This window comes from Taudactylus pleione, unplaced genomic scaffold, assembly GCF_031769625.1.
Source record: "Taudactylus pleione unplaced genomic scaffold, aTauple2 ptg000332l, whole genome shotgun sequence".
Classification (NCBI taxonomy): domain Eukaryota; kingdom Metazoa; phylum Chordata; class Amphibia; order Anura; family Myobatrachidae; genus Taudactylus; species Taudactylus pleione.
In genome coordinates, this window is record NW_028284733.1 from 2,671,373 (window position 1) to 2,682,747 (window position 11,375).

Sequence of the window (11,375 nt, forward strand, 5' to 3'; positions counted from 1 at the left end):
CCAGCATCTCAGAGATTGCTGGGCATGCCCCCACAGTGATGTGAATAGGGGGGCTGCGAGGCTCCTCCCCACTTCCCCGATGCTCTGTCCCCTTTAACACGAAGCTCCACACCCTTTTGAGATACACACACCTTTAGCATGCACAATGTACCACATCCAGAAACATGAAAGTGGGGAGGTATGCATGTACAGATACACTACTGGTTGCCATCTTGCTTAGGCAATGAAGCTTCATGGTAGGAGCCATTTTGTTGGAGACTGTGCAGTAGCCCATTCCACTATTAACGCATATAACTCTTTTTACATGTTTACAATATTAAATTTGACTTTGTGATATCCATCACTCTTTTCTTCTTTTCCATAGATGCTCCTAAAAAAGTTAGCATTATTTCATCTAAACCCATAGATGGAGTCACTGAGCTGAAGTGTGATTTCCTGAGCAGCAGACCAAACGTGACTCACTACAGCTGGATGAAGGACAAAGCTTTGTTACCAAATGAAATAGGACAGATCCTGTTGGTAAACAACACTGAAGAGAATTATGGAAAATACTCTTGTATCGCACACAACAATGCTGGGAGTTCCTCCTCTGATGAGGTCGACATTGGAGGTCAGTATCAGTATCAAGTAATCTATAGAGAGAGATTATGTTGCTGTCTCTCTCACTGTAGAAAATTAATTTATACACTATCCACCCTGCAGTAAAGATTATCAGCAAGAAACTCTCACTCTACCTAACTCCTCCTATAGGCCATTGCCATTGCAAAACACTTCATGCCCACCATACTTATTTGTTAACTTGCTTTAATGGTAGTAATGCCAACATTACTACCATGTTGGCATTGTCCTGTGGACATAACCCTGTCAACAGCATGTGTGTCAAACAACTTAGTTACATCCCTTTTGATGGACATTCACTATTGTGCAGAAAAGTGCTTTATTATTTTGAATGTGGAAAAAAAATTATTGCACCAGCTGGCGAAGATCGAGTCTCATTCCAGAGTGTGAATGGAACTCAAATTGATCTTCAATGGAGAACAGATTTCAAGGTACATTTGTTAATGTATGATAGAAGTTTACAGTATGACTGAAGGAGCTCAACACTGAGCCACTTTTAGGTCTGATAATCCTGCAACAAACATAAAATGGAAGCAGCTCAAATCAATTTGGCAATACTCTTCATGTGTATGAAAGGAGGGGTCACACTAAACAGAAATACAGAAAGGGGATGAATGAACTAGCATTTGGAGGGCATGCTGGCTCTTGTAGTGCAAATTGCTGTTCCCAGGGGTGACTCCCAGTTAAGCTGGCTCTCAATTTGGATGTATTTCTGTATGTGCCTTTATCATGAGGCCTTACAACAGATAATTACATGGCCTAGAGCGGGTTCTGTTATCATGCACAGTAGGGATTGCCAGTATCAGAGAAGCCATGAAGTGGCCTGGCAGATTACTATGTACTTATAAATACATGCAACAAATATCTCTGAATTTCTATTACCATATAGTTTTCATGTATTGTTGCAGGAACAATTTAGTGTGCTGGAGGATATTTGGGGAATACTCCCCTTTCTGTTTTTCTGTTTTTTTTTTTCTCCAATCCTGCAACAAAGTCATGGAATGACTAATACAGATGATGTTTTGATTTGTGTGGATACTGTACGCAGCATTAGTGAGCATGTCACTTCTGTGCATTAACATAAGTAAACAGAAGGGATTTTTCCCACATAAGCTTTCATTCCATTTACAGATTTATTTTGCGGTTTGCCCATGAAATAGGCACTGGAGGAGGTTCCTGACAGTTGTATTTCCATTAGCTCCACTGCTTCCCCTGCATGCTGGTGTCACATTTTATTTGTAGTAGAGATGTGCGGGTCTCGATTTCTGAATCCGAACACACCCGCATTTAGGGGTTTTGAGTAGAACCGGGTCAAGGTTCAGATTCACTTTTGTTACCCGGTTTGAATGGAGTCCCAGATCAGATCTGTTGCTGGTTTGGAATTTGGAGTTAAAAACCAAACTCGGGTTTTGGATTTGGATATTTTAGCTGTTTTTATAGATTTGTATCCAAATCAAAAAACAAAATAGTTGAGGATGGTTTTGCAAAAACTAAACCAAAACATGAAGATGAATCCAGATCCAAAACCAAAACACAGGGGTCCGCACACATCTCTAATTTCTAGAGATGTGCATGGACCCCTGTGGTTTGATTTTGGTTTTGCCAAATTCATCCTGAAAGTTTTTGGTTTGGATTCTATTTTGGTTTTGGAATTCATTAAAAATGTATAAAAAATTATAAAATTATGTAACATGGACCTGTTTTTGTCCCTAACATATTTTTAACATCAATAACATTAATTTCCAGTAAATTTTGACCACCTCACAGCACTTGAAATCATGAGGGTGGTGCATAAATGAAAACACACTTAATTCCTTTTTTTGAATCCGTTTTCCAAATTGTGAGAAGACCAAGTCAGGATTCAACTCCACTTGGATGCCCAAAGTGATTCCTAACTGGGAGTTCGGGTGTGTACAGTTTTCTCAAAAAGCCAAACTGCTCATCCCTACTTATTTGAAACTATAATCTGATCCTGGCATTGTGTACAAACCTTGTGTCAAGACCAGAGTTTCTCGGCAAGGTGGTTGACGGGTATTACCTGTGAAGTCACTATGGCGGGGGGCTGAAAATATAGCGGGGGGCATCTGGTGGTGGAGCTGGTGTTTGGCGAGGGGCGTTGGCTGTGGGTAGTTCTGTGCGGGCATGTTGTCACTTTGGGCTGGTGAGGCCTGGTGGTGCTTCCGTTCCACTCTGGCATGGGGCCGCCCTCTTGCCTCCAGTCATGTGACCGAATCGCCCAATCCTGGTTTGTCACATGCTCTCTCTGGCCAGTCACGGCATAGCACTTGGTATTTAGGGAGGCTCAGAGCCTCACTTCATTGCCAGTGCAACGTGTTTCTCAGCATAGCAGAGAGAGTTCCCTGTGCTCACCTCCTGTTACCTGTGAAATGCTACCTGCCTGCCTGCTTGTCTGCTCCAACCCCGCTGGACTACCCTGCATCCTCCATTATCTTACCCTTGCATGAGTACCTGAGTCCTGCTGTTCACCCTGCACCTTGCCTCCACTGAAACTCTGCTGGATATTTCTTCCTCAGTCTGCATTCTCCATTAATCAGTCACCACCTGGACAGTTCCCCTTGTCTGCCACTACTTGGACATTTTCTATTTAACCAGTCACTACCTGGACATTTTCCATTGCCTGTCACTAACTGGACTTTCTCCTTTTTGCCCACTACAGTTCCCAAGTGCACTTTAGTGCTATATATCCAGACTTTCTGTTTTACCATATTCATGTCTGTTAAGCCACTCATTAAAAACTCCACATTTACTTTTAAACCTGCTTCAATGTCTGCTCCTATTACCACCCCGGGTCCACAACAAAACCAGAACCTCACACCTTGATGCTTTTGCTAGTGGAATCCAGTAAATTGTGCAGGTGTCCAGGCTTGTCCCTGCCCATATACCTTACTTCCATTCTCCTTTCATTCTTCTGCTGCACTTATACACTTACTGTAGCTTCCTGTCCTGTCCTATCTCTTTCTCTCTTTCTTTTTATTATAATGGTGAGAACCATCTTCTGAGCCTCTCTAGTGGGAATATCTGTCTCTGTTAGTTCCTCACTGGGCTGTAGGAATGGCTGGTCCTGCCACTATGCGGAATTCCTTTGTCATCCTGCCCAACATTCATGGATCTAGTAACTGCTGCTTTTATTTGGGTTTTGATCTATGCAACTTCCCTGGTAAGATCAGATTTTGTCCCTGTGTCCATCGCACCATTTTTATCTGCACACTCTCATTATCGGTTGCAGGTACAGGACGTCTGTTGCCTACTGATCATATTTCTAGCTTGACAGGGCATATGAACTGCGGTAGATTTCATCATTGCTGTATTTAGGTTTATAACTAATAACTGCCTCCTCAGGCACCTCATTCGGTGGGGACCCGGCAGTGCCTGGAAGGCTTCGTTCTAGCCAGAAAGGCTGTGCTAAGTCCCCATGGCCAGAAATGGGGATCACATTGCTCTCTCTATCTATAGATGGTGTAAGTGATACAGGGGTCTATTTACTAAGCAGTGTTAGGAGACAGAGTGAAAAGTTATAAGAAAGTGATAAGATGCCAGCCAATCAGCTCCCAACTGTCATTTCACAGGCTGTGTTTTGAAAAATGACAGTTGGGAGCTGATTGGCTGGCATCTTATCACTTTCTTATCACTTTTCACTCTGTCTTCTAACACTGCTTAGTAAATAGACCCCACAGTGACAAACAGCAGTAATCTTAGATTACCTCTGTTTGTTAAATATTGAAAAGAGGACATAACCCATTTAGCAAGTACTAAGTCTCATTGATAAATGGGGACCTTGATGTGGGGTAGTGTATTTAAAACAAACAAAAGACTACCACATTGAGTGTCTGTGTACTGTATTTTTTTTTTATTACAGGTGTAATACACCTGTACACCCGTAGTCTTGTTCATGTTTCTAGTATTGCTGTGAAAAATAAATTATGTTAAATTCCCTCCTTCTTATTGGAACAAACCTCTTAGTATCACATTTGAAACTTGTACTTCACCATTTAATTAATATTTGCTTATATTTCCCACAGGGAAGGATGGAGTACGAACAGATATGATTGTTTATATGATGTCTGGAATAATCTGTATATTTCTGTTTTTACTCATAATCTACTACTGTTGGAGGTAAAGAATCTTAATTTTAAAATATTACATTAAAAAATTAACATAGATTTCAAACTTCCAGGACAAAATGTGAAATGAATGCGACAGAGGTCCTGGAGATGACAGGTTATAGGGTGACAGTAGTACTTCTGTGGTGTGTGCTCTGCTGGAACTTTCATGAAGGGATTAAAATATTTGCTGCCTGTGTCAAAATGATTGAAGTGATTCTATTCTCTCTTACCCTGTTCCACTATATACTGTGCCCTGATGTCATATGTAGCTAGTGAAAGACTCTACTACCCTTGTACTAGAGATGTGCAGTTCGGTGTTGGCACAATCTTTTCATCAAGTTTTGATTTCAGTAAGAGGTAAAATGTCATCCTTCATGGACAAAACATATTTTTTTATGGCCATCTGTGCCAAGATATTGTGAATGATGACGTTTCACCACTTTCTGAGATCTGAACTTGGTGGGAAGATCCAAGGCAAAACCAAACCACACATCACTACATTATAGTGCACCTTATTGTGAATAAAATCATTTTATTATTTTTTCATTGACTGAACATAGAGCAGGGGTTCCCAAACTTGGTCCTCAAGACACCCTAATGGTCAAGGTAATAAGTATAACCCTTGCTTGGGCACATGTGACCTAATTAGTACCTCAGTATTTTGATTAAACCTTCTGTGCTTAACCATAGATATCCTTAAAACCCATCAGGGTGCCCTGAGGGCCAAGTCTGGGAACCTCTGACAGAGGAAGCAGCCATTTTGTAGCCTCAACCTGTAAAGATGTGGCCTGGGATCAGCGTTACTCACCACTGAACTCGTGTCTTTAGACTCTGAGGCATTCAGATGCCAGTTGTACTGATGGGTTAGGGCTGAGGATTCTCCCTGGGGTCCGCTAGAACTTCCATGCATGCGTCTTGACTTCTGTGTTAGCGGGCATGGGCGCAGCCATGTTGGTTCATCTCACCTGATCAGTCTCCTCCAATGGCAGCCTTGCGATCTCTCAGCTGACCTCAAGATCCAATAACCAGCTGCCTAGGTGTATTTAGGTCTGACTCCTGCAACAGGAAGCTGCTGATCAACATCACTGTATGACTGCACATAGTCGTTTCCTATGACAACCATCTTATGTTCCAGAGGCTGTATTTATTTCCTCTGTGTTCCTGGATTCCTGTGTATTCCCTGAGCCCTCCGTGTATTCAATCCTTTGTTCAGTACAAGTTACAAGTTCATCCTGTGTGTCTCAAGTCGCACCTCTGTGTATTCAATTATCATGTTCAGTACAAGTTACAAGTTCATATTGTGTGTCTCAAGTCACACCTTCATGTTTTCAATCCTTGTGTTCAGTATGAGTTCATCCTGTGTGTCTCTAGTCACACCTCTGTGCATTCAATCCCCATGTTCAGTACAAGTTACGAGTTAATCCTGTGTATCTCAAGCTACACCTCTGTGTATTCAATCTTCGTTGTCAGTACCAGTTATAAGTTCATCCTGTGTGTCACAAGTCACACCTCTGTGTATTCAATGTTCGTGTTCAGTACAAGTTACAAGTTCATCCTGTGTGTCTCAAGTCGTACCTCCATGTATTCAATCCTCATGTTCAGTACAAGTTACAAGTTCATCCTGTGTGTCTCAAGTCGTACCTCCATGTATTCAATCCTCATGTTCAGTACAAGTTACAAGTTCATCCTGTGTGTCTCAAGTCGTACCTCCATGTATTCAATCCTCATGTTCAGTACAAATTACAAGTTCATCCTGTGTCCCAATCGCACCTCTAGGTATTCAATCCTTGTGTTCAGTACAAGATCATCCTGTCTCACAAGTCGCACCTCTGTGTATTCAGTCCCCGTGTTCAGTACAAGTTACAAGCTCCTCCTGTGTGTCTCAAGTCGCACCTCTGAGTACTTTGTCCCCATGCTTCAGTACAAGTGCCGTCTACACCTCCAGTGCATCCAAAGTGGCATATTCATGTACTTTTTTCCTGTCTCTCAGTATAACCTCATTTCTGCACATTCAGTACACCTCCGGAGCATCTTAGCATATTCAGTCCCTGTGTTTCAGGACAAGCCATTCTTCTGTGCTATCTCTGGTGTTCCCTGTGTTAGTTATTTTCTGTATATTATTTTAGTCTTCTGACACTCTCAGGTACCTGTCCAAAGTACTGTGACCTGCTCACTTGGGGTGGCAAAAACCAAATCCCAATTGGAGGGGTCACTGGAGAAAACCACTGAGTTAGACTCCCCGCCTCTGGGCAGGTCTAGCCAAAACCTGGGTTTGGCCGCAATTAGGAGACTTAGTCTGTCACCCCTGTCATCTTCTTGCAACTATACTAAACCCCCAGGTTCTTTAATCTCATCATAGGTATTCCTAGTGCCCGGTTGTGACACAACCAATTTTTAGTTAATTGCAGAAGTTTTCTATTTGATATAATTAGTTTGTACTGACTATATATGTTTCTTTGGTTGGCTGTTTCCACTGGATGTAGGTGAACATTCATACTAATTAGATGAAATACAATATTTCATGTCTCCTTTCCATCATATGCACAGTGTAGGGAAATAACATGTGTTGTACTTTTTTATAGAAAGAAAGTATGTCGCACGTCACCACGCAATGAGGTATGTAATTGTAATAAACATCTATGAAGTATTGTAATATAATATAACATTTGTGAAGTGATGAGTACAACAGTAGAGTGTCTTGATCAGTCATCAAATATGATTTATTGTCAGTGAATCACTATATTCCTGTGACCATATGGGCTGCTGGCACCATCAAAACTGTTAAGCTCATTCACAAGTTGTGATACAGTAGAATCCCAGCAGAAATGCCCCCATGCAGTCTATGCCTATAGTTAGTCCGCATTATCAATTGATAACCAAGGAAAATGTAGACTGTTCATTGTGTCCATTAGTTCTGGTGAGTGGTTCATCATTACAGTGGTGCACTATGCAAGCAGAGATTTGTAACTGTATTTCATGCCTGTAGAAGAGGTTATTCAGTGAAATGCATAGTAAATGGTACACAATGCATAGCAATGGGTACATCATACTGATATATATGAACATATTGTTGTCGGTCAATGCCAATCATCTTTAAAAGGTCACATTTTAAATTGTTTGGTTCCTACAGAGGTGTCACAACGTCTGGTGAGAACCAGTACAGTATCTAAGAAAAGATGGAGGGGCCCATGTCTGCCTGGCTGTGACCCCTAATCTGTGCTGTTTTGTGGGTGTGACCGCATGTCGCACCCCCATCCTTGTCAAGTTCGGGACTTGCCCAAAGCTCCAGGAGCTGCTGGGAAGCCTCAGCCTCTCCCAGCACAGTGTAAATAATACACACATCATCCATCATCGCTGAAGTGCTGTTCAGTGACATCATCCCAGGGTATGATACCAAAATAGCAGAGCAGCTCTGCTATTCTGGTGTCGCTCCCTCAGATGGTGTCACCAGGTGCGGCACACATCCCTCTAGTGACACCACTGAGTAGATACTTTGCTCTTTTAATTTATTTTCCCTATAGTACTTTATTTTGATATTTAAATATTTTTTTAGACCGTGGAGCTCCAAGAAGCCACATACACTGATCTTGATAAAAGTGACGTTTCATTACCTTATGACACTTTAAAGGTAATTATACAATGAGATATGATTATATAGGAAATATGTAATATGCATCTATGTTTGTTTTGCTGGCTGAATGGTAAATTCACACCCAAATGAAAGATGATTTAATTAAAATTACAGTAATACTGTACATGAACATAATCACACATCATTATTCTCATCTAAAAATACTTGTCTGCATGCCCTGTTAGATGTGCCCCTGACCTGCGCAATACCTCTTTAATAATCAATACTTGACAGGAAAATGTATGCTGCGTTACTAACAACTTATGTAATTCCCTGCCGTGTGGGGCAGATTCCCCCTACCCTTTAAATATTTAAATGCTCTCTGAAATTCTGGCCCTCATTCAGAGGAGGTCGGAGGATGCAAGCGGCCGCTCAGAAACTGGCCACAGCTCTAACGACCGCTAGGGTGATGGTCACGATGGTCATAGACCATCGCGACCATCGGGGCGTACGACGAGACCCTAGGGTAGGGTCTCACTTGTCGTAAGCCCCGGAGAGCTTCTGGCTCTGTCAGACCCGGAAGCTCTCCACTGACATCACTAGTGATGTCAGTGGGGCCTCCCCCAAACGGTAGGCCTCCATTTGGGCTGCCACCCCCTTGGCCCGCCATCCAAACGAGGCGAGCTGTCAATCAACATTGACAGCTCGCCCCCTTTGGAAAGAGACCCGCTACGACCGGTGCTGTCGGTCGTAGCGGATCTCACGCATGCGCACGAAGGAGCCGGATCCCTCGTGCCCATGCGCACTGGACAAACATCGAGGCGGCCGTGCGGTCGTAGACCATATGGCCGCCTCTGAATGAAGCCCTCTGTCTCTAAAACCTATATACGGAGCCACCAAGAGCTGAATGGAGCCCAGCTAAGGGGCGCATGGCCAATTATGGGAAGCCTGGCCACTCCTACACCTAAAATACCCTTAAAAACTGCAGCATTTTCCTTTCCACTCCTATTGCTTCTTATTTAATTTTTTTTCTAATTTCTTCATTGGATGTAGTGATGGCACTGGTCATGCCTAGGTCCAAGCCCCATTCCCACCCAATTTTGGGACATTGGTGGTATTGCTTGCAAAGCATATGGCAGGGTACAACATTATTCTTCCTACTTGCTATTGTTTAGTTTAAAAAGTGCCAGGGCCAGATTAATAATGGAGTAAAAGGAGCTACAGCTCCAGGCTTGCACATAAAACAGGCCCATCATCATGACACAGTCAGCCACAAGTCATAAGTATTACAACTGTATTTTTTTTTAAATAATTTTTATGTATTTTGATAGACAGTGTAGGCAGGAGCACTGAGAGGGGGGGTACTCTTTACCCTGGCACAGGCATGTTGGTGGGGCCCGGTGGTATCCCAAGTCCTGTCGGGGCTCCTTCCCTGCTTTCAATGCGGTACTTCGGGCAGGGAGTGTGAGGACTGACTGCTGCAGCAGCCTCACTCCCAAGCCCAGCACACATGCTGCTGTCATGCTCTGTGCTGGGCTAGGGAGAGAGTTTGTGGATGCTGCAGCAGTAGTCAGTCCACTCTCTCCATACATTATGTCCCAGGGGGTACACTTGCCCACCTCCCCAGTCACAGGTGCTCCCCCACATATGTGCCGCAACATCTATGGATGGAGTCCTCTAAGCTAAAAATTACACAAAAAATGGATCTGTAAGTATTTTATTATCTCACTTCATCATACAGTAAACAACCAAAAAGTTCAATATTTCTCATTTTATCTTACAGCCTGTATTCACTATCACAGGAGGGATTGGAGCAGCAAAATCCGAATATGAAAATGTGAACGAATGGAATAATATATAAAACATTGAAGTTTTGTGCAACTATCCTAAGGCCGTCTATGATCTTTCCATTACTTTAGAATTTCCAGAACTAATAGTGTCTAATAGGAAATTATCGTTATAGTCTCTTCTTTCCTTTATATCCTTATATTATCTATTTGCTCTTTTCTATTATTTGATTCTTACATATTTAATTTGTTGGTCGCACTAGAATGTAAAGCAAATAATAATAATTATCATTATTGGGAACCCATGTGTCATTTTGATGGATTCAGGGCCTGATTCAGAGCCGGACGCTATTTGCGCTCGCTCGTTCAGAAAAAAGGGGTGGCTATTCAAATGAACCGTTCGCTCTTTGCGGTCTGTTCACGCCTCTAGGTCTGAACGAGCGTACAAAATATGCGGTTGTTTTTTGGAAAACTACGCCCCCTGGCCGCTCGCATCCTACGTCACGTCCGCTATTTATTAGATTAATCGAGTACATCGACCAACATATGAACTGCTCACTATTCTTGTGGTTGGTTTTTCCTACCGCAATCTTGTGAGCAGTTCTGACTATAAAATAACCCAGTGACGTGGTCAATGACGCTGCTGTATTAATTATGCACACCCATAAAACGCTCCTGTTTTGACCTTTAAGCACGCCTGCGTTCGGATCTCCACTCCTCGTTTTCAAGCACCTTCCTCTGTTACCACCCACATACGCCTCCTCATGTCACTCAAAATAGCAGGCATTCGCTATTTAGCGAACAATTTTCGGCTGCACTGACTGGTTCGCGCATGCGTATTACGATCCGTACGCATGCGCAGTTGTGCAAACATTGCTCGGAACGAACGAGCGTCCGCTTACGAGCGGCTCTGAATCAGGCCCTCAGTCATTTCAACAGGGATGTATTCTCTTTCTTCTTGGTGTATAACATCACATAGCGCCTGATTAAGAGGTGGGCACTAATGCATGTGCGGCTTTGATTTATTTTTAGATTCACATCTGCAATAATATGCAAATGCTAGTCTCAGCCTTTCGCTTGTGTACTTGCGATCGCCGTACATTGAAAGTCCTGAGACCCCCACATTCCTTGTCATTGGACAGGGCAAATCCGACTGTGAACTCAGGGCCTGATTCAGAGCTGGACGCTATTTGCGGACGCTCGTTCAGAAAAAGGGGCCAGATATTGAAATTGAGCGCTCGCTCTTTGCGGTCTGTGGACGCCTCTATGTCTGAG

General features: G+C 42.9%; 1 protein-coding gene across 1 annotated transcript in view; it reads left to right on the plus strand.

Annotated features, from left to right (window-relative positions):
• Positions 1–10,174, plus strand: part of LOC148509084 (myelin-associated glycoprotein-like) — a 53,426-nt gene extending 43,252 nt beyond the window's left edge. The window contains exons 8-12 of the mRNA XM_088443622.1: positions 365–610; positions 4,659–4,752; positions 7,325–7,358; positions 8,296–8,370; positions 10,097–10,174. Coding sequence (XP_088299748.1) covers positions 365–610; positions 4,659–4,752; positions 7,325–7,358; positions 8,296–8,370; positions 10,097–10,174 — 527 coding nt within the window. The remainder of the gene's footprint in view (positions 1–364; positions 611–4,658; positions 4,753–7,324; positions 7,359–8,295; positions 8,371–10,096) is intronic.
• Positions 10,175–11,375: the final 1,201 nt, after the last annotated feature.